At 33.0% G+C, this 24,757-nt stretch overlaps 2 protein-coding genes across 4 annotated transcripts in view; one reads left to right on the plus strand and one right to left on the minus strand.

Moving 5' to 3' along the window:
* LOC143042522 (ATP-dependent DNA helicase Q5-like) overlaps window positions 1-738 on the minus strand; it is a 60,186-nt gene extending 59,448 nt beyond the window's left edge. Inside the window, exon 1 of the mRNA XM_076214886.1 lies at window positions 548-738. Within this exon, the coding sequence (XP_076071001.1) occupies window positions 548-656 (109 nt within the window). The 5' untranslated portion in view covers window positions 657-738. The remainder of the gene's footprint in view (window positions 1-547) is intronic.
* An 81-nt stretch (window positions 739-819) lies between these two features.
* The window catches only part of LOC143042523 (alpha-1,3-mannosyl-glycoprotein 4-beta-N-acetylglucosaminyltransferase B-like), a 64,470-nt gene continuing 40,532 nt past the window's right edge, over window positions 820-24,757 (plus strand). The window contains exons 1-6 of one of the 3 annotated variants that reach the window (XM_076214888.1): window positions 820-955; window positions 3,708-3,825; window positions 6,029-6,191; window positions 12,012-12,199; window positions 13,768-13,901; window positions 22,500-22,549. In XM_076214888.1, the coding sequence (XP_076071003.1) occupies window positions 3,741-3,825; window positions 6,029-6,191; window positions 12,012-12,199; window positions 13,768-13,901; window positions 22,500-22,549 (620 nt within the window). In that variant the 5' untranslated portion in view covers window positions 820-955; window positions 3,708-3,740. Of the gene's footprint in view, window positions 1,002-3,707; window positions 3,826-6,028; window positions 6,192-12,011; window positions 12,200-13,767; window positions 13,902-22,499; window positions 22,550-24,757 lie in introns of all 3 variants that reach the window. The other 2 variants (XM_076214887.1, XM_076214889.1) reach the window with 2 other exon arrangements.

The raw sequence follows: 24,757 nt of genomic DNA on the forward strand, positions 1-24,757 counted from the left end.
GCTGTATTGGCCTTCGGCTTCGCCTCAGGCCAATACAGCAAGCCTCGGACCAATAACAAGGCCAATACAGAAATACTTACGTAATAATATCATAGTAAAATATAGAAACTCAAGGAACACAATACCAATATTTCATTTTTAATCATTATTTGTCTTTGGTATGAATAAACGTTACCTGATGCATTGCGTTTCTTTGTTTACATTGAACATGACGTCATAACTTAAATAACGTCACAAGTAAAATCCCTAACAACAGAACCAAAATCGGAAATGTTACGGTATTTCCGTTTCTTTTTTTAACAAATATTTAAGTTACAAAAAAATTAATTTAAACAAACTTCGTCCCCATTCACAGGTAATGCTAGCTGCGGAACCGTAGCTCTTAGGTCCTTATGTTATTTTTTTACTATTTCAGTATTTGCGGACTATGGTCTTCCGCAGGTCATAAGGACCGACTTTGGTCCGCAAATAGTAAAAAAATAACATAAGGACCTAAGAGCTACGGTTCCGCAGCTAAGGTAATGCCTGCCTCATATTAAATAATCACCGTTTAGTATGCATCTAGTAGCTTCCTTTTGAAGTTTGGATTTAAAATCTTTATGTTTAAACACATTATTTAGTGTCCCATATAATGTCTTGTCCGCCTCTTTATCCATAAATATCTTTTCTGTCGACTTGGCAGCTTTAGCAGACTTAATTTTTAGTCAATGTCAATTTAAGAACAACAAAATAAGACTGTTTGGAATCCCTCTAGTAAGCGCATATGAGACATTGATAGTAAAAAGTCTTTTCTATCCGTTTCTTTTTACCTCAAGATAACTTCCGAAAGGTTCCGAATGAACAACATTTGTTAAAAAACAAGTTGCCCAAAGGACTAGACTGTTGTAAAGAAAGCACGTCAATATGATTTGAATACACAGGATCAAAAGAAAGCATCAGGATGCAAATTTGACATGTTGAGTAATTTCTGATTTGTATATGATTATTTTCGACTATACCAGGTACTATCTAGTATAGATATTTTTAAAACTTGTTAACTACATGTATAACGACTCTGAAACATGATATGGTTGTAAGTTATAGACACATGGTTGAACTGATACAGACTGGGGATCATTATTTAGCTATCATGTTATTCTAAAATAGGCTGGGGCGTTTGGAGGGGGGGGTCTCATTGGGGGGTTCTGATCCTGGATCTCGCTTACTGTTTTGTCGGATTCCCGTATCCCGCTTACATTATGTACGTAAGGAATTCTCATTTTTATTGTCATTACCGGGTCCAGCTAGACCTCATTTCCCGTTTTCCCGACACAATAATTTGACTTTCATGTGTCTCGCTTACAAAAAATCGGCAATCCCGCATCACGCTTAGACCCCAATGAGACCCACTTTGGGGTAAAACATGTTTTCGTAGGTAAATAATATTGCTGTGGATTTTTTTTCATGAGCGTGTAATAGAGTATTACTTTCTGTTTGATTGAATTGTGAAATAGAAGTCACTACTATACGTTTTTGCTCAATCCTGTGTGGCCTTGAAGGTATCATGGTTGTCATCCTCAGCCTAAGCAATGTGTTACTGTAATTTGAATTTCAAAATGACTGAGTGACGCACTGGTCAACTCCACTATAGCGAATCACATGACTTAGACATACTCAATAAATACCAGCGAAAAATATCTTTAAAAGTAAAGAAATGTCACCTAAAAATTAAATACACGGGAAATGGCAAAGTTCATGAAGTCTATTTTGATTAATCATTTTACAATTAAAAAAAAAAAAAAAGTCCAAGCAAAGGGAGGGTGTATGCCCTCTACGCCCCCCTCTGGATCCGCCACTGTAATCTGACTAAAAATCGGGAAATGATTTTTTTCAACTTCTTTCTCTTTGATAAACCCCAAGGACCATTTGTATATATACACGCATCTTTGTCCAAATTAAAATTAAAAAAAAAATACTTGTAAATATATATCTATTCCTTTTGTTTTCGTGTCTCTTGAATAAACATTTTACTAAGCTGACCACACTCTAACTTATTTTTTGGCACACATCAAAGTCGTGTACCTATGGGAAATAACTTTGTCGGGAAATAAATGAACAACACTCCTTCTAGTCCTTAGTGGCATTGTATAGTCCTTAGTGCACTAAGGAGTCCTTAGCAGTGTTTAGATGTACATGTACCGATTTTTAATTACAAGGTGAATTTTCATATGGTTTACATAATACTTTAAGAAAAAATAAAAATTTTGTTTTAAAGTTAATGTTTTCTTGTTTGAAGAAAAATAATCTCAAAACTGAATTGTGACTTTTTGTCCTGTGACTTTTTGTCTGTGTCTTTTTTTTCCTGTGACTTTCTGTCCTACATTCAAATATAATGCGGTACATCTATACACTGCTAAGGACTCCTTAGTGCACTAAGGACTATGCAATGCCACTAAGGACTAGAAGGAGTGCTGTTATGTGTATTATTTTTACATATTATGTTAGAGATCGATATTTAATGCATAAATTTCAAATTTTATAGAAAGATAATCATAAATAAACAAGATATTCAACATTATTTAGGCACGTGCCTGTTTTTCTTTGATATGCCGAAAATCAATGAACCAAATGACACGTGCCAAATAACATAACAACAGATTAAACAATCATAATCTTTTTATTTTAAGAAATAAACAATTGTATCAACAAGATTTATGCTTAATATTTATAATTAAATGTTAAAAAGGACAAATAATTTTGTTTTTTGTTTTATTTATTTCCCAGACAACGCTATTTGCCGACTTTGTCAATTTGATGTGCGCCAACTAAATGACTAATAAGTTAAGAGTGTGATCAGCTTGTTAAAATGTTTAATTTATGTAAGAGAAACGAAGACAAAAGGAATAGATATATTTATAAGTGAATGTGTTCGTTTTTATTTTAATTTCGACAAAGAAGCGTGTATATACAAATGGTTTCACTAAAAAATTACGAAAGTTATGCTACGATATATTAGATTCAATTTTCGGTTCTACCAGACTTATCACTGCCCAAGATCAAGATGAGTTTAATGAAAAAGCAATAAACATCTCTGCCGGTTATCCAAACTTCAACACCTACTTTCAATATATATATATAAATGTGAATTTAAATATTTAAAAAAATATATATTTCAGTCAGAACATCAAATAAAAAACCGACATTAGATATATTGCTCTGATGACAAAGTTATTATTTACAAGAAATAAACACAAAATACACCATTGTACACTTGAGAAAACACTTCTTCATTCTGAAAAAAAAATATTAATGAAATTTCAACAACAATTCATTTATTAGTATCCAACTTTACCTAACTTGTCGATTAAACACAACAGATAGTAGGATTCCCATGTAATCAGTGTGTAATTTGACACGTGTCAAACGGTTCATTGATTTTCGGCATATCAAAGAAAAACATGCACATGTCTACATAATGTTGAATATCTCGTTTATTTATGATTATTTTTCCATAAAATTTTAAATGTATGCATTAAATATCAATATCTACCATAATATGAAAAGAAATTACATGTAACAGCACCCCATCTAGTCCTTAGTGGCATGTTATAAGTCCTTAGTGCACTAAGGACTCCTTAGCAGTGTTTAGACGCACCCAATATAATATCCTCTTTTCAGAAATGAACATTTATTCAAATAAAGTATTTTTGTAATATTTGTTTCTGCAGTAAAAGTATGTGAGTGTAAACATAGATTTGATAATGAGGGCAAGACCGAGGAGTATACTGATTACAGTTGGTCTAGTGTTGTGCACAGTGTTTTGGCTAGCTTTGTTTTCTAAGGAAGGTAAGTTGTCATATTATTTTTTTCAAAAAGTACGTAGTAACAATCTGAAAATGTATGAAATGAAAAATTTGTTCTAGTTCTTTAAATTTTACAAATGCATGTACCTTACAAATTTATATTTTGGTAAAGAAGCAATACCTGTATAATCTTTTTTTAAACCCACTTGAACCTGTGGGTCAAGTGAGCTGTTCCCAAAATCAGTATCTTCCTTTGTTGTCATTATTCATTAACTTTTTAAAAATCTAGTTTTGAGTAATTATTAATAGAAAGAAAATACTAACATAGAGGTCCCTAAAACCAATAGCTCCAATGGAACTTGCATTTGTTGAATCTAGATTAATTATGTGTATCAGCAGAAATGATAAATCAATTCATGACAATTAGTAAGTATCTATAGATAATGCAGAAAATAAATAATTAACAGGTCCTACTGATTATCCAGTTACAATAACAGATAATTATCTTGTAACAGATAACTTTGAGACACTATATGAATAGAATGCCACTATCAATCCATCATTCTGCATTAGAAGAAGATGCTTATTTTGTCTATTAGTATAAAAACTGCTGAAGAGAAAGAAAATCTAAAAATCTGACAGGGTAGAATCAAAATATTTACATGATTTAGAAAGTTGAGATCTACCTACAATTTACATCAAGGCCTTAACCTGCTTTAAGGATGTACTTGGGTGAGGTTTTGGAATTTGTGTCAAATGTTCGGACTCCTTGGTGTTTTTCAATACAATACAATGTAAAATATTTTGCCCCATAACACCCATTTATTTTTTCATATATGACTTAATAGCGCATGAAAGGTCATTTACCAAAATTTTAGAAAATTCTTGATTTTCTTTCTTTTGTTTTGAGACCCAATAATATCAATGCAAATATAAGGTAAAAGTCTGAGTCATCCTTTTCCCGCCATATTTTAAATCTTAAATATCTCGAAAAAGAGCTCCATGACCTATCAATATTTTTAGCTTATTTTAATCCTTAATTGATGCTCTACCAGCTGATAGTATCAATTTTAAATTCTTAATTTATTAATTTTCACCTAACCTCACCTAAGTACATCCTTAACAGGCACTAGCTACAAAATAAAACAAAAGTAGTGTATGATCTTTTTTTTATGCTCCCGCTGTAGCATAGTTATTTCTAAGTAGCGAAGGTGAAATTAAGTTTTTGCCCTTGTCATGCATCTGTACATACATGTACGTCTGTCTGTACAGCCCATAATTGGTTTGCGTTCTTTAACTTTAGTTTGCGTCAACCAATTGTTATGAAACTTATACACAATGCTTATTACTACAAAATACAGATCAGGTTTGAATTTGAGTAGCATCACTTTTACCTTTGTTAGAGTTATGCTCCTTAAATATTGGAAAATTGTTGAATTTCGTTTCTGTTTTTTAACTTTAGTTAGCCTCATGCATATGTTATGAAACTTGTACACAATGCTTATAACAACACAAAACACATATCGAGATTGAATTTTGGTGTCCTCACTTTTACTGGTGTAGAGTAATGCTCCTTTATAAAGGAACAAAAGCTGATTTTTATGCCCCACCTATGATAGTAGAGGGGCATTATGTTTTCTGGTCTGTGCCTCCGTTCGTCTGTGCGTCCGTCTGTGCGTGTAGACTGTAGAGTAATGCTCCTTTATAAAGGAACAAAAGCTGATTTTTTCTTTCTGTTCTTTAACTATTAATTTATCTCAACCAAATGTTATGAAACTTGTACACAATGATTATTACCACAAAACACAGATCAAGTTTGAATATTGGTGGCCTCATTTTTACTGTTCTAGAGTGATGTACCTTTATAAATGGAAACATTGCTGAAATATTTATTTCTGTTCTCTAACTTAATTTTGTTTGCCTCAAATAATTTTATGAAACTTATTTGCATTGCTTATTACCACAAAACATAGATCAAGTTGGAATTTTGGTGGCCTCACTTTTACTGTTCTAGAGTTATGCCCCTTTACCAATAGACAAATTGCAGAATTTTTATTTTGTTCTCTAACTTAATTTTGCCTCAGGCAAATGTTATGAAACTTATACACAATGCATAATACTACAAAACACATATAAACTTCAAATTTAGCTACTGTTGGTAATGATTTCGATGTTGCATACTTTCCTAGTTGAATCAAGATTTTCTTGTAGATTGCAGTTTCAATATAATATATATTTTTTTTCAGACAGGAACTATGATCATGTACTTCAGGTCAGATTTGCTGAACTACAAGACAAGTTGGAGATGTCAGATACATTAAACAGAGAAAGACAAGATAATCTAAATAAACTAAGAAATCAGTTCAATTACTTTCTACAAATGGTCTCACAGAATTCTACTGTTAACAGGTAACCAATCCTAACAAACAAACAAATGTTGTTTAAAATAGATTAATATGTGCTTGTCCCAAGTCAGGAGCCTGTAATTCAGTGGTTGTCGTTTGATTATGTTTTTCGTAAAAAAAATTATATAAATAAGGCTGTTAGTTTTCTCGTTTGAATTGTTTTATATTGTCATATCGGGGCCATTTATAGCTGACTATGCGGTATGGACTTTGCTCATTGTTGAAGGCCATACATTGACCTATAGTTGTTAGTGTCTGTGTCATTTTTGGTCTCTTGTGGACAGTTCTGTTGTCTCATTGGCAATCATACCACATCTTCTTTTTTATAAGATATAAATATCATAAATCTACAATTCACATTTGCCATGTTCTTTGTTGGCTGATACTGTGGATTCATTATTATTTGTAGGATACCTTTTTTTAGCTCACCTGGCCCACAGTTATACAGACTTTTTTTCTAAACGCCTTCAGATGTTGGGTTGATTTTTGATATGTGAGTTAACCATAATGAGTTACAGATCAAGTTAAAGTTTCATTCCGCTCCACTAATTTTTGTCGAAATTACTGGCTTTGGACTTTGAGAAATTGTTGAAAATCACAGTTATACAGACTTTTTTTCTCTCAACGCCTTCAGATATGGGGCTGATTTTTGGTATGTGAGTTAACTATAATGAGTTACAGATCAAGTTAAAGTTTTATTCCGCTCCACTAATTTTTGTCGAAATTACATGCTTTGGACTTTGAGAAATTGTTGAAAATCACAGTTATATTGACTCTTTTTCTTATATTGACCTTCAGATATTGGGCTGATTTTTATGCCCCACCTACAACAGAACATAATGATGTTTTCTGGTCTGTGCCTCCGTGCGTCTGTTCGTCCGTCTGTGTGTCCATCCGTTCGCTTCAGGTTAAAGTTTTTGGTCAAGGTAGTTTTTTGAAAAAGTTGAAGTCTAATCAACTTGAAACTTAGTACACATGTTCCCTATGGTATGATCTTTCTAATTTTAATTCCAAATTAAAGTTTTGACCCTAATTTCACGGTCCACTGAACATAGAAAATGATAGTGCGAGTGGGGCATCCGTGTACTTGGGACACATTCTTGTTGGTATGCATATATGTGAGTTAACCATGATGAGTTATAGGTCAAGCTTAAGTTTCGTTCCGCTCCGCTAATTTTTAAAGGGTCACCTGTAAAACTGCATTTGTGACTGTCAAATATTCAATTGATGATGCCAACTCTTAAAATACAGTTAATCTCATAGTTTCCAGACAGGGCGATTAAAGAAAGACAATATTATTGTGGTTTAGAGTCGACAAAATTCATGAGATGTTAGAAAATTTGGATGTCTTTTCATTTTCTTTTTTTTTTTAATAGATATAGGAAGATGTGGTGTGAGTGCCAATGGGACAACTCTCCATCCAAATTTAACAATTTATAAAAGTAAACCATAATAGGTCAATGTACAGCATTCAGCACACACCGAACAACAAGCTATAAAGGGCCCCAAAATTACTAGTGTAAATCCATTCAAACGGGAAAACCAACCAATGGTCTAATCTATATAAAAAACGAGCAACGAGAAACACGAATAAATAACATAAACAAACAACAACTATTGTACATCAGATTCCTGACTTAGGACAGGTGCAAACATTTGCAGCGGGATTAAACTTTTTAATGGTACCAAACTTTCTCCCTTTTTCTGAAACAATAGTATAACATCACAACATAGAAAAACACACGATAAAATACTGGAGTTAGTACAATATGATTAAAGACACTGATTGAAAAGTTTTGAGCTATTCACTTAATCCTCACTTTATGTACAACCAAGCTCATTAATGTTGATTAAGTGTTGAATAGTCTGTCTCTCTGTATGTCATTCCATACGTTTGTTAAATCATGTCATTAATTAAGTGTTGAACAGTCTGTCCCACTTTATGTCATTCCATACCTATGCATGTATGTATTTCTAAAAATTAGTTTCTGTTCTCTAATTTTAGTTTGCCTCAACCAAATGTTATAAAACTTATAGACAATGATTATTTAGTTATTATCACGTGCACGAAACACAGATAATGTTCAAATATGGGTTGTGTCACTTTTAAATCAAATTCAGACCTACATATAGACAATATAACAGAAATCTTAAACCAACTACTTATTCTCATTATTGACCTGAATTTTGATTTTATAAGTTCCTTACTGATGAACATTGATGAAGTCAAAGAGGAATTATGGCTTGAAGATACATGTATTGATTTGATGTTTGGTGTATTGTGACATGATAAAACAAATTGTTTTATTTCATGATTATGACATGTTACAGATCAAGTTCAAATTTTGTTCTGGTTTGCTGATTATGTGCAGAGTTATGGTACTTAGAAAATTCACTCATATATTCAGGTTTCTGCATTTTTTTTGTCATGCTTGAAGATATTGCTTTGATCAATACTGTGGATTTATTAATTTTCAATGGATACCAATTTTCATCATGTGTGTTCATAGATTTTATTGGTACTGCAGGTTAACAATGAATTTAAATATTCAACAAATTGAAATTTATCAAATGGCTTGTATGCTGACTTTTGAAAAAACAGGAAATCATATATCCACGAAAGTGTAAACTTTCCTCAATCCCTGAAAAATTGGTATCAACGAAAATACATGAATCCAAAGTAATCAGTTTTCCACAATTTATTTCGTCATGCTTGAAGATATTGATTTTATATAATTAGTATATAGTTTTATCCTAAGAAGTTACAGATCATGCAGTCTGATGATTAAGTGCAGAGTTATGGTCCTTGGACTTAGAAAATTCACTTAAATAGTCAGTTTTCAACAATTTTTTCGGTCATGTTTGTAGATATTGACTTGATATTTGTTATACATGTATTGTTTACACCATTACAAGTTACAGATCAAGTTAGCAGTTTGTTCCAATACAATGAATTTTTAATTGGTAGCTGGGACTATTTATTGCCTAGTCCGAGATTACTCTGACGTCCAACGGCTGTTTTGCCAGACAAGCTGGGGCCTTGTCTGGCAAAACAGCCGTTGGAAGTCAGAGTAATCTCGGACTATTTATTGCCATGCAATACTCTAAGAATGCTTGTTCATTATAGGGTTTTGGGCTAATACATCGTCTTGAAAATTTTAAATGAGAGACAAACTGTAATGAAGAAAAAATGATCGGCAAGACGAGATTAAAAAGTTTACATCACAGAAATCTGCAACAGATTTTTTTATAAAACAGAGAAGAATTTCTTTGTCTAACTGGTAATAGTTCCCTAGGGTCCAACTTAGATATTCAGGCTCAGCGTTGCTCATTGGAGACTAGATAATTCAATGATATTGTCACATACTTGTATATAGGTTTTTGATAATTATTACTTTTAGACGTAGAGCTCTAACATTGTCAAAGCAAAATAACAGACTATAGGGTAAACGAAACCACATTTATATGATACTCTAAAATTAAGAAATTTGTGTGCACATTTATTTTTGTGTTGGTTCAACAAATGACAAAATGCAAGGCTATGTACATTATTTTATTGCTATTTTAGTGAATGTTGTGTACAAACAATGCTATTAAATTTTTAAATTGAGAGTTTTTTTGCAAGACATATATTGTTGCATCTTTCACAACATTAAAACAAGACAAACATTTCTGAATTTACAGTATATGAAATAGATCAAATTACCATGTCAAGCATATTAATGAACATAAGTTCCATCTTGAATTTGTTATAATTTTTGTGCTGGAGAAAGCTTTAAAAATTGAAATTATACGTTGATGGACTACTTTGTATATCTGGACTCAAAATATCGTCTGCATCTTCAAGGTTTAGATATTTATTCTTGTGAATATAAAAATCAGAAGATGTGATATGATTGACAACTCTCCACAAGAGACCAAATGACACAGAAATTTACAACTAATGATCACCCTACAGCCTTCAACAATGAGAAAAGCCCATAACACATAGTCAGCTATATATATATAAAAAGCCCCAAGATGACAATGCGAAACTTGAAAACTAGAAAACTAACAACCTAATTAATGTATAAAATGATGAATGAAAAATAAATTTAGATTTTAACGAGAGAAATTTATGTATTACTGAAAAATTATTACACCAGGGTTTTCAATATCACAAACTAGTCAAAACATTTACTAAATTTTATCATCGGTATAAGGACATCATTCGTAAATATAGCTCAACATGCAGACTTCTTATACGTTCAGGTATTTCACATCCAATTTTTTATGGAAATATTCTTTATAAAGCACAAAGGTGTCAGTATTCACCTCAAAAACTAACAAAACCTTTGAATAGACTTATTAAGAAGGGATATAGTTACGATACTGTTGTCAGGTCATTAAAGATTGCATATTTTGGCGTTAATATTGATTCACTTATAGGGTCTTTGCATCGGAACTAAACACATTTATTCAAAAACCAGTTGTTGTCATGACACGGGTTATGTTCTTCTCATATATGTTATGATGGTATGATACTAAACCCCTAACGGGAAGGATTGTGCCTGATGTTCATATGATGAAATCATAATCTTCAGTCAGTTTAATTGAAGTCTGGAGCTGGCATGTCAGTTAACTGCTAGTAGTCTGTTGTTATTTATGTATTATTGTCATTTTGTTTATTTTCTTTGGTTACATCTTCTGATATCAGACTCGGACTTCTCTTGAACTGAATTTTAATGTGCGTATTGTTATGCGTTTACTTTTCTACATTGGCTAGAGGTATAGGGGGAGAGTTGAGATCTCACAAACATGTTTAACCCCGCCGCATTTTTGCGCCTGTCCCAAGTCAGGAGCCTCTGGCCTTTGTTAGTCTTGTATTATTTTAATTTTAGTTTCTTGTGTACAATTTGGAAATTAGTATGGCGTTCATTATCACTGAACTAGTATATATTTGTTTAGGGGCCAGTTGAAGGACGCCTCCGGGTGCGGGAATTTCTCGCTACATTGAAGACCTGTTGGTGACCTTCTGCTGTTGTTTTTTTCTATGGTCGGGTTGTTGTCTCTTTGGCACATTCCCCATTTCCATTCTCAATTTTATTGTTACAAAGCAACAAACGACAACCACTGAATTACAGGCCCCTGACTTGGAACTGGCACCTACTGAATGTGGTAGGATAAAACTAGTTTGTTGGCGCCAAACCCTCCCCCTAATGTTAGCTATATATAGACACGTTTGCATAATACCAGTACAACATAAGAAAAAAATATAAAAATCAGTTGAAAAATGCTTAACTCATGAGATGTATTACCAATAGAAACAAAAACACAGATTGGATGTGGACGGGTACTTATACTTGCACACAACAGGAAGACACTTAGGACGGATCTGAGAGTACATGTTTGCAGTTACTGATAGCTAGTTCAAAGCCAGTAACAACTCATGAAAAAAATCATGCATCGTAGACTGAAATATAAATCAGGGCACATCCAACATCCATTGAATTTAGGGTAAAGATGTCATAAACAGTCAGAGAAAACATCACCTTATGCAATGACTAGATACAGATAAAAGATGTGAAATATTTTGGTATAGATCTGAATGTAGAATTGTACTTTTTGCTGTGCTGCACAAAGAAACTTATTTATTGCTTGTGTACTTAGACTCTAGAAAACATCAAACTCACATATATATTCTGCCTATAGAGGAGTGGTACATTTCCTTAAGCTGTTATGATTTACAATGAAATGTTTTAATCATGCCAAAGCAAAGTCTGATTTACCATGTATAAGAATTTCATGTACTTCTATAGCTTTTATTTTCTGTATTTTCATTTAGATCTCAATCTGACTATATGTCTTCTGAACTCCAAGAGCTTTTCAGAGGTCATTTACATAATATAACAGAAGAAAACCAGTCAGGAACCAGTTTACATCTACCAAGCATCTTTACATACCTTCCACATCTTACTGGGCATCCAGAAAGTCTGAAACCAAAGTATCATCTATCAAAAAATAAATTTGGAGGTAAGAAGATTTCCCAAAATGTCAAAAATTATTTTAAAAATATAGCTGTGGTAGGAAAAAAGGATTTCCCAGAAATCTTAGGCTAAATTCTTATTGTTTACAAATAATTTGTGGTATTTTCTGAATGTTTTTAGTCAGAACTATAGCAGTCATAATTCATTCTTACTGTTAGATAAAGGTAATGAAATGTCTGACATTTTCAATGTGTATGGCCCAACTACAGCAACAAGTTAGTATTAGTTATTACTGCTATAGACTTACTTAGTAGTAAGGTAATAAAATCTTCTTGAAGATTGTTACTATGTATGAATGATATATAAACCTTTTGATTTATGCCCCTTTTCAAATGGAAAAAGTGCTAAAATTTTGGTTGCCTCAACCAAATGTTATGAAGCTTGCACACAAGGCTTATTACTACAATATACAGATCAAGTTTGAATTTTGGTGCTGTCTCTTTTACTGTTCTAGAGTTATGCACTTTACAAATGGAAAAATTGCTGAAAAATTTCAATTATGTAAATCAGTCATTTTTTTTTAAATTGGAGTTATCTTCCTTTGCCCATGATTGATGTTATATATATATGTTATATTTGTTATTCTCGTGGGATTTTGTCTATGTGTGTTACATTTTAGTGTTATGTCGTTGTTCTCCTCTTATATTTAATGCGTTTCCCTCGGTTTTAGTTTGTTATCCCGATTTTGTTTTTTGTCCATGGATTTATGAGTTTTGAACAGCGGTATACTACTGTTGCCTTTATTTATAGTTGAATCAACTACAATAAATACGTTTTAAAATCTTCTTTGAAAACTGGAGTAATCTTTCTTTGTCCAGAATGGTAGTTGAATCAACTACAACCAATGATAAATTAAATCAATCTTTACCATTCAGTGCTTACAACAAATCACTTTAATTACCATTCTAGGGTTATGCCCCTATGTAAATGGAAAAATTGCTGAGTTTTTTTTTTGTTTCTGTTCTCCTAACTTAAGTTTGTCTCAATTAAATTTAATGAAATGTATATAAAGTACTTATTACCACTAAACTCAGTTTAAGTTCAAGTTTTGGCAGCTTCACTTTTACAGTTCTGGAGTTATGTCCCTTTATAATGTTATATGCTAGTGGGGGCATCATCTGTCTTTGGACACATTCTCTATTTATTTCAGAAATTTTTCTCAGCAATACTCTTACTTTTATTTATATTCCCATGTTTTCTTAGATCACATGTACTTCAGAATAAAATAAAACTGGTAAAATTGTGTTAGTTTGTTACTTTATTCCATTCTTGGCTAAAGATAATATTAGACGGATTAGAAATGGTTATTTGTCAACAGACCACAGAAAAAGATTGTTCTTCATTTACTATTATGGTATGAACTATCCTATCCCTAATTATATAAAAATAAACAATGTTACTTTTCACTTTCAAAAGTATTAAGAGATGATAAATTTGGAGGTGCAATGTAGATAGAAATGATAAAAGTTTTTAATCTTGTTATTTATTTTTACTGGTAACAGCACTCATTCCTTTTATTCATTAAGTTTTACTTATACTTTTCTTTAATTTCAGCTTCCATTGTTATTGGCATACCAACAATCAAAAGAGAAAAAATCAGTTACCTCAGTAATACACTGAAGTCTTTAGTTAATGGTCTGACTGCACAGGAGAAAAGGGAGTGTCTTATTATTGTGTTTATAGCAGAGGTAAGGACCTTAGTTAATGGTCTGACTTGGCAGGAGAAAAGGGAGTGTCTTATTATTGTATTCATAGCAGAGGTAAGAACATTAGTTATAAGTCTGACTGCACAGGAGAAAAGGGATTGTCTTATTATTGTATTCATAGCAGTGGTAAGGACTTTAGTTAATGGTCTGACTTCGCAGGAGAAAAGGGATTGTCTTATTATTGTGTTTCTAGCAGAGGTAAGGACATTAGTTATAGGTCTGACTGCACAGGAGAAAAGGGATTGTCTTATTATTGTGTTTCTAGCAGAGGTAAGGACATTAGTTATAGGTCTGACTGCACAGGAGAAAAGGGATTGTCTGATTATTGTGTTTATAGCAGAGGTAAGGATATTAGTTAATGGTCTGACTACACAGGAAAAAAGGAATTGTTGTATTATTGTGTTCATAGCAGAGGTAAGGACTTGAGTTAAAGGTCTGACTTCGCATGAGAAAAGGGATTATCTGATTATTGTATTCATAGCAGTGGTAAGGACCTTAGTTAATGGTCTGACTACACAGGAGAAAAGAGATTGTCTTATATTGTATTCATAGCAGAGGTAAGGACATTAGTTAATGGTCTGACTGAACAGGAGAAAAGGGATTGTCTTATTATTGTGTTCATAGCAGAGGTAAGGACCTTAGTTATAGGTCTGACTGAACAGGAGAAAAGGGATTGTCTTATTATTGTGTTCATAGCAGAGGTAAGGACATTTTTTTATAGGTCTGACTGCACAGGAGAAAAGGGATTGTCTTATTATTGTATTCATAGCAGAGGTAAGAACCTTAGTTATAGGTCTGACTGAACAGGAGAAAAGGGATTATCTGATTATTGTATTCATAGCAGTGGTAAGGACTTTAGTTAATGGTCTGACTGCACAGGAAAAAAGGGATTGTCTTATTATTGTATTCATAGCAGAGGTAAGGACCTTAGTTATAGGTCTGACTGCACAGGAGAAAAGGGATTGTCTTATTATTGTATTCATAGCAGAGGTAAGGACATTTTTTATAGGTCTGACTGCACAGGAGAAAAGGGATTGTCTTATTATTGTATTCATAGCAGAGGTTAGAACCTTAGTTATAGGTCTGACTGAACAGGAGAAAAGGGATTGTCTTATTATTGTGTTCATAGCAGAGGTAAGGACATTTTTTTATAGGTCTGACTGCACAGGAGAAAAGGGATTGTCTTATTATTGTATTCATAGCAGAGGTAAGGACATTTTTTTATAGGTCTGACTCTACAGGAGAAAAGGGATTGTCTTATTATTGTATTCATAGCAGAGGTAAGGACATTTTTTTATAGGTCTGACTGCACAGGAGAAAAGGGATTGTCTTATATTGTATTCATAGCAGAGGTAAGGACATTAGTTAATGGTCTGACTCTACAGGAGAAAAGGGATTGTCTTATTATTGTATTCATAGCAGAGGTAAGGACATTTTTTTATAGGTCTGACTGCACAGGAGAAAAGGGATTGTCTTATATTGTATTCATAGCAGAGGTAAGGACATTAGTTATAGGTCTGACTCTACAGGAGAAAAGGGATTGTCTTATTATTGTATTCATAGCAGAGGTAAGGACATTTTTTTATAGGTCTTACTGCACAGGAGAAAAGGGATTGTCTTATATTGTATTCATAGCAGAGGTAAGGACATTAGTTAATGGTCTGACTGAACAGGAGAAAAGGGATTGTCTTATTATTGTGTTCATAGCAGAGGTAAGGACGTTAGTTAATGGTCTGACTGCACAGGAGAAAAGGGATTGTCTTATATTGTATTCATAGCAGAGGTAAGGACATTAGTTATAGGTCTGACTGCACAGGAGAAAAGGGATTGTCTTATTATTGTATTCATAGCAGAGGTAAGGACGTTAGTTATAGGTCTGACTTCGCAGGAGAAAAGGGATTGTCTTATTATTGTGTTCATAGCAGAGGTAAGGACATTTTTTTATAGGTCTGACTGCACAGGAGAAAAGGGATTGTCTTATATTGTATTCATAGCAGAGGTAAGGACCTTAGTTATAGGTCTGACTGCACAGGAGAAAAGGGATTGTCTTATATTGTATTCATAGCAGAGGTAAGGACATTAGTTAATGGTCTGACTTCACAGGAGAAAAGGGATTGTCTTATTATTGTGTTTATAGCAGAGGTAAGGACGTTAGTTAATGGTCTGACTTCACAGGAGAAAAGAGATTGTCTTATTATTGTGTTTATAGCAGAGGTAAGGACATTAGTTATAGGTCTGACTGCACAGAGAAAAGGGATTGTCTTATTATTGTATTCATAGCAGAGGTAAGGACCTTAGTTATAGGTCTGACTGCACAGGAGAAAAGGGATTGTCTTATTATTGTGTTCATAGCAGAGGTAAGGACATTAGTTAATGGTCTGACTTCATAGGAGAAAAGAGATTGTCTTATTATTGTGTTTATAGCAGAGGTAAGGACATTAGTTATAGGTCTGACTGCACAGAGAAAAGGGATTGTCTTCTTATTGTATTCATAGCAGAGGTAAGGACCTTAGTTATAGGTCTGACTGCACAGGAGAAAAGGGATTGTCTTATTATTGTATTCATAGCAGAGGTAAGGACATTTTTTTATAGGTCTGACTGCACAGGAGAAAAGGGATTGTCTTATATTGTATTCATAGCAGAGGTAAGGACATTAGTTAATGGTCTGACTGCACAGGAGAAAAGGGATTGTCTTATTATTGTATTCATAGCAGAGGTAAGGACATTAGTTAATGGTCTGACTGAACAGGAGAAAAGGGATTGTCTTATTATTGTGTTTATAGCAGAGGTAAGGACGTTAGTTAATGGTCTGACTCTACAGGAGAAAAGGGAGTGTCTTATTATTGTATTCATAGCAGAGGTAAGGACATTAGTTAATGGTCTGACTGCACAGGAGAAAAGGGATTGTCTTATTATTGTATTCATAGCAGAGGTAAGGACATTAGTTAATGGTCTGACTGAACAGGAGAAAAGGGATTGTCTTATTATTGTGTTTATAGCAGAGGTAAGGACGTTAGTTAATGGTCTGACTCTACAGGAGAAAAGGGAGTGTCTTATTATTGTATTCATAGCAGAGGTAAGGACGTTAGTTAATGGTCTGACTGCACAGGAGAAAAGGGAGTGTCTTATTATTGTATTCATAGCAGAGGTAAGGACGTTAGTTAATGGTCTGACTCTACAGGAGAAAAGGGAGTGTCTTATTATTGTATTCATAGCAGAGGTAAGGACATTAGTTAATGGTCTGACTGCAAAGGAGAAAAGGGATTGTCTTTTTATTGTGTTTATAGCAGAGGTAAGGACGTTAGTTAATGGTCTGACTCTACAGGAGAAAAGGGAGTGTCTTATTATTGTATTCATAGCAGAGGTAAGGACGTTAGTTAATGGTCTGACTCTACAGGAGAAAAGGGAGTGTCTTATTATTGTATTCATAGCAGAGGTAAGGACTTTAGTTAATGGTCTGACTTCGCATGAGAAAAGGGATTATCTGATTATTGTATTCATAGCAGTGGTAAGGACGTTAATTAATGGTCTGACTTCGCAGGAGAAAAGGGATTGTCTTATTATTTTGTTTATAGCAGAGGTAAGGACCTTAGTTAATGGTCTGACTTCACAGGAGAAAAGAGATTGTCTTATTATTGTATTCATAGCAGAGGTAAGGACATTAGTTATAGGTCTGACTGCACAGGAGAAAAGGGATTGTCTTATTATTGTATTCATAGCAGAGGTTAGGACATTAGGCCAATTAAAATTAATTGATAGATTTTCATCCCCACCCGCCCCTCTGAAATTGTCCCGCCCGAATTTTTTTTTTTGTTAAAAAAGTTACGATTTACGGATTTTGTTTCATTTCCGTTTCCGGTAACCATCAAATATTTCGTTTCATTTCAAACTTCCTGTTTTAAATTTCGGTTTTTGTATTTCTTCGAGTAATTTAAAATTATTCTACTGCTCTATGGTGAAAATATCATCTATCAAGAATAGAGATTGATTAAGAGAATTGCAGGAAATATCCAGGCTACAAGTAATGGCTGTGTCCAAGAACGCAAATGGTTAAATGCAATGACACGAATTTCTGTGATTAGAAAACCGTGGATGTTTCTATTGATATAATAAATATTGTCTATTTTCTATAATGACCTTGTATCAGGCATTTAGGACTGTGAATAATATCCAACGCACGAGAATTGTGGTACACATTGGCACAAAAACATGAGTGGATTAAGGTTCATCATTATAAACAAACGGACAAATATGTCTGTATTTACATGCCAAAATCTACTCTGAGTACAGACTTAAATTACCTGTTAAGTTGGAAAAGTTTTAATGCCTAGCATTTACTAGATTGAGTACAGACTTAAATTACCTGTTAAGTTGGAAAAGTTTTAATGCCTAGCATCCACTAGATATAAAAGTTAAAATACATTTTGTGTTTCAGAAAGATAAAATATCTTTTGGATTTTGATGGACATTGATTTTTTTTCCTTCATGTATAAGGTGTGAAAATTAACTAAGTTGTGGTACAACTTTGAGATGCTCCTTCAGGTAAAAAACCGGTTTGTATTGTTTTGATTGTCCTTAATTGACATGGACAAGAGGTATCTTCACAACTACAGGTGAGTTAAAGAGTTTATCTAAGTCAGTGAGTGGACAGTATCAAAGTAATTTAGGTGTTTGTTTATTTTTATACCTTCTGCAGAAAGGGGAAAAAAATGCCCATCAAAAACCAAGAAAGATTTTATCTTTCTGCAACGCAAAATTCATTTAACTTTTATATATCTAGTGGATGCTCACCTTAAAACTTTCTAAACAGCACAGGTAAGTCTGTACACAGAGTAGTTTTTTTTAGGTGAAAATATGGCCATATTTGTCCATTTGTTATGATGACTCTTAAAAGAAATTGACACAAGCACAAACTTGTTAAATTTATGACAGTATATTGAGTTCAAAAAGTTGGCAAACATACACTTAGATTTACCCAATGCTATTATTTTATGTTGACAATCAGCGAACACCCTCTGTCCTAATTACTAAAAAAAATTTTTAAAGCAGCAATAACATGTAGAACCAGAGATATCTATTCAAGATTTAAAAAAAAATATTTACCAGTCCTTACACAAGTTTATACATGATATAAGTTTATTATAACAGGTGCAAAGGGCGCACAACGTTTACGCGCATTTGGGGATTAAATTGTTTTACGTTTGCGTGCAGCTTTTGATTACATTTGCTCACATTCATTTTACAGGTAAACTCAGGTAAATAAACTCATCATAGATACCAGGACTAAACCTGTCAAAAAAATGCGCGCAAATGTAATCAAAAGCTGTGCGCAAATGTAATGGTAATGCATGCAAACATTAAGAACACGTCACATGAAAGTTTCATAAGAAATAAAAGATGAAAAATAAAGTACTCCCACCCGCCCCATTTTTTTCAAAAATTTGGTTGAAAATCTACTAATTAATTGTAGTTGGCCTTAGTTAATGGTCTGACTGCACAGGAGAAAAGGGATTGTCTTATTATTGTGTTTATAGCAGAGGTAAGGACATTAGTTAATGGTCTGACTACACAGGAAAAAAGGAATTGTCTTATTATTGTATTCATAGCAGAGGTAAGGACATTAGTTATAGGTCTGACTCTACAGGAGAAAAGGGATTGTCTTATTATTGTGTTCATAGCAGAGATAAGGACATTAGTTATAGGTGTGACTGCACAGGAGAAAAGGGATTGTCTTATTGTATTCTTAGCAGAGGTTAGGACTTTAGTTAATGGTCTGACTTCACAGGAGAAAAGGGATTGTCTTATTTTGTGTTTATAGCAGAGGTAAGGACATTAGTTAATTGTCTGATTGCACAGGAGAAAAGGGATTGTCCTTTAATTGTTTTCATAGCAGAGGTAAGAACATTAGTTAATGGTCTGACTGCACCGGAGAAAAGGGATTGTCTTTTAATTGTGTTCATAGCAGAGGTAAGAACATTAGTTAATGGTCTGATTACACAGGAGAAAAGGGATTGTCTTATTATTGTATCTATAGCAGAGGTGAGGAAGATAAAAAAAAGTAAATGGTCCTGTGTCACTTTGGTTAGGCATTTGATTTCAGTCAATCCTTTACTGGTGTATATTTGATGGTAAGTTGTACATGTCTGACTAGCCAGCAGCATCTGGCCTTGACCTCATTTTCATGATTGATTGGCTTATGTTAAGGTTTGTGTTTGATCTGTGTTTCAATTACTTAAAGTAATACATGTAGGTAAGCTGTATTTGGTTTATAAAATAATTATTAGGTGTACATGTATTTCTTGCAATCATCGGACTTGACCACATTTTCAAAGTTAATTGGACAATATTAAGTTTTTGGTGGAAAATGACTTTCAAGTTTTCTGAAGACCTATATTGGGGGCTGAAAATTTACCAGGAGTGTTGCCATATCCTTTTCTGTGCTTTACAATTTCTTCTGTGCCATATCTTGACCCTAATGTTTGCACATTATCTTAGCATCTGCATCATTTATATTAGTTAGGTTTGAAAAAACTCACTATTGCCAGTGTATAATTTCTAAAGTTTAAATGTATTAATATCAACCCTTTTATTTCTGTAAATTATAAGATTTCATCTCATCTTACAAAAACATTTTTTTGTTTACTTGTAACAAAATGTTTTAAAGTAGATATGGTAGTATGCATGCGTGTCGGGTCGCCCTGATTACATGTTCCCCCTGGGTCTGTTCGCCCTGATTTCTTTTGCCCATAGAGTTTGTCCCCCTGGGTTCCTTCTCCTTACTTTTATCAAGGATGTATTATACATCCTTTCTTTTGTTAAAAAAAATTAACATTATTGGTATTAAAGTTTAAAAAACTTATTCAGATATCTATATGGTATAAATTCTCAAAATTCATGAAAATTCGTGGAAATAATTAAAAGTTGATGGCTTGTTTTCGAGCATTAATAGGTCATAAAAATAATTCTCACTGTTTGTTGTAATAATTGGAATAATAGGAATAAAGCAACAGGATTATTCAGGTTAATCTATACCATGTTGGTTACGCATGTGCACAGTTGGGAAATTAAATTGTGCATCTGAAAGTTTCAAAATGATGATTACAAAACTGTCATTTATTCATACAATCCATCCTGTGTTAAAGTATCTACAATGATGCTTGAAAAAATACACTGATTTAGTTTTTCCGTCTGTGTTCAGATCTTAAATGCATTCAAGTCATATTCCGGTTTTAGACAACATTTTAAATGTGTTTTTATGCCCCACCTACGATAGTAAAGGGGCATTATGTTTTCTGGTCTGTGCGTCCCTTCGTCCGTCCGTGCGTCTGTTCGCTTCAGGTTAAAGTTTTTGGTCAAGGTAGTTTTTGAAGAAATTTTAAGTCCAATCAACTTGAAACTTAGTACACATGTTCCCCATGATATGATCTTTCTAATTTTAGTTCCAAATTATAGATTTGACCCCAATTTCATGGTCCACTGAACATAGAAAATGATAGTGCGAAGTTCAGGTTAAAGTTTTTGGTCAAGGTAGTTTTTTATGAAGTTAAAGTTACATTAACTTGAAACTTAGAACACATGTTCCCTATGATATAATCTTTCTAATTTTAATTCCAAATTAGAGATTTTATTCTAATTTCACGGTCCACTGAACATAGAAAATGATAGTGCAAGTGGGGCATCTTTGTACTATGGACACATTCTTGTTTAAAATGAAAGTTAGAATATTTCAGTATGTTATTGTGATAATAAAGAGTCAAGCACACACATGAATCTGCTGGTGTGTTACACATCAAAGGATGCACCGTCAGTTGACAGAAATATTAATAAACAAACTAATGTCAGTTGACCATTTCAAAAGTACTTGGTTTTTATGTCGGTCATTGTCAGAATGTCCCCAATGATTGCTTTTATTGCCTTACGTTTCAAAGTTTTATAAGTGGAATTTAACAACTATGCTCGTCTAAGGAACAAGTTTGAATTGCTTACAATTGCTCAAAACCCAATTGGCCTGACACATATCTGCATTGGATACATTTATATGTTTATAATGTTGTTTGACTAAAATCTTGGTGGCCAGATTTCTTTTGAAAGTGATAGAAAACTTTCAAGTGAAACCAAATCAATTACTGTTGTAATTGCTTGCATTGCATCAAGATGGCCATGCTGAGATGAATAAATGTATGGAATTTAGTTATACAATATTTATTTAGAATCAACAGTATTTTCAAATTTTTATGAAGTGAGATTTGGTTGAGTTTTATTAAAGATTTTTATTTTTGGAAGAAAATGAATACTTCAAAAGCAATAATGGGACAAAGCAGGCAGAGTTGGTGGGGCTGCTTTTATGGTAATTCAAGTTACCTTTTATGCATCTTCTACCTCAGAGCAATCAGCTCTTTGATTATGTTTTGGTCAGTTTTTCAATCCCCATTGACCATAGGTCTGGCTGACAACTATATTTTGTGTATGGAATAATTGTAAGGTGTATATGTCTTACAATTGAAAAGGTTGTATTCTGAAATTTAAGTTAGAGAAAAAAAAAATTCCTCACATGAATTATTTAATTATTTTCTTTTATAGCCATACAACAATGACTATGTGGAATCAGTTGGGAGGGAAGTACAAACCAGGTATGTAAATAGAACATTGTCACAATAATAGCAACTCTCATTTTAGGAACGTTCCAGATGGTGGGGTAAAATTAGTTTAAATTATGTTGATATAAGCAATTTTAGCAACTGTATGGCTTTCAACTAACCCATACCATATTGTCAGCTAGGCAAAATCTGGAACAGTTAAAACACAGTGTGTGTACATTCTTATGATGTGCAGTTTTTTTCAAGCCTTGTTTCATTTGCAGGGTCCAATGATTGCTTTTTCATTCAATGAGTTTTTTTGTCTCATTTTCCACTTTTGTGAGACATATATATTATCCAGTGATTAATTGTTTGCCTTAAATTACCAGAGAATAAAGACTTTTTCCCCTGGAGAAAAATCCCAATTTGAAAAAAATGACTTAAAATTATTCCCAAAAATACACCTTTTTCCCAAACAGTAGTAATTGAGCATGAATACCAACTGAAAAACACTCATTTAAACATTTTTATACGACCGCAAAAATTTTGATTTTTTGGTCGTATATTGCTATCACGTTGGCGTCGTCGTCGTCGTCGTCGTCGTCCGAATACTTTTAGTTTTCGCACTCTAACTTTAGTAAAAGTGAATAGAAATAAATGAAATTTTAACACAAGGTTTATGACCACAAAAGGAAGGTTGGGATTGATTTTGGGAGTTTTGGTCCCAACATTTTAGGAATTAGGGGCCAAAAAGGGCCCAAATAAGCATTTTCTTGGTTTTCGCACTATAACTTTAGTTTAAGTGAATAGAAATCTATGAAATTTTGACACAAGGTTTATGACCACAAAAGGAAGGTTAAGATTGATTTTTGGAGTTGAGGTAACAACAGTTTATGAATTATGGGCCAAAAAGGGGCCCAAATAAGCATTATTTTTGGTTTTTCCACCATAACTTTAGTATAAGTAAATAGAAATCTATGAAATTTAAACACAAGGTTTATGACCATAAAAGGAAGGTTGGGTTTGATTTTGGGAGTTTTGGTCCCAACAGTTTAGGAATAAGGGACCCAAAGGGTCCAAAATTAAACTTTGTTTGATTTCATCAAAAATTGAATAAATGGGTTCTTTGATATGCCAAATCTAACTGTGTATGTAGATTCTTAATTTTTGGTCCAGTTTTCAAATTGGTCTACATTAAGGTCCAAAGGGTCCAAAATTAAACTAAGTTTGATTTTAACAAAAATTAAATTCTTGGGCTTATTTGATATGCTTTATCTAAACATGTACTTTGATTTTCGATTATGGGCCCAGTTTTCAAGTTGGTCCAAATCAGGATTCCATATCAAGTATTGTGCAATAGCAAGAAATATCTAATTGCACAATATTGTGCAATAGCAATTAATTTTCAATTGGAGTTATCTTTCTTTGTATAGAATAGTAGTTGATTATATGTGTTGGAAATTTGCCAGACATGACTATGATGTCATTTTCTATTTTTATTTGCCAATAACTTAATGTAAATAACTTCATTGGGAATTTGCCAATATAAAATGTTGCTGATGAAGCTGTTTTTAGATAATGTATGTTGGACATTTGCCAGACATGACTATATACATTTTGGATATTGAACCATAATAGTTTAATATTAAATTTAAAAACTTTAAATTCTAATTTCATTTCTTAAACCAAATTCATAATGTGACATAAACCTATGTTGTGTCAACTATTTAATCACAATCCACATTTATAGCTGTATCAAACTAAAAAGTTGTGTCCATACTTGTTCTCATTTCAGATTTCATAAATAAAAAGAAAATTTCTTCAAACATTTTTTTGACAGGATTAATATTCAACAGCATAATGAATTGCTCAAAGGCAAAAAAAATTTTAAGTTCATTAGACCACATTCATTCTGTGTCAGAAACCTATGCTGTGTCAACTATTTAATTTTAGATTTAAATAAGTTTGAAGAAGAAATCTTTAATTGATTTGTAAAATCTTGACATTTGTTTTGTGTAAAAAAAAACATATAATGTCAAAAATTTGATCACAATCCAAATTCAGAGCTGTATCACGCTTAAATGTTTTGTCCATACCTGCCCCAACTGTTCAGGGATCGACCTCTGCGGTCGTATAAAGCTGCGCCCTGTGGAGCACCTGGTTCATGTCTAAAATGACTATTTGTGCAGATTTCAGGGTTTATCTATCTGGCAGCTGCATATTTTGTATAAAGCTTTATATTTCAGAAGTAAGAAAAAAAGA

This window comes from Mytilus galloprovincialis, chromosome 8, assembly GCF_965363235.1.
Source record: "Mytilus galloprovincialis chromosome 8, xbMytGall1.hap1.1, whole genome shotgun sequence".
In the NCBI taxonomy this organism is placed as follows: domain Eukaryota; kingdom Metazoa; phylum Mollusca; class Bivalvia; order Mytilida; family Mytilidae; genus Mytilus; species Mytilus galloprovincialis.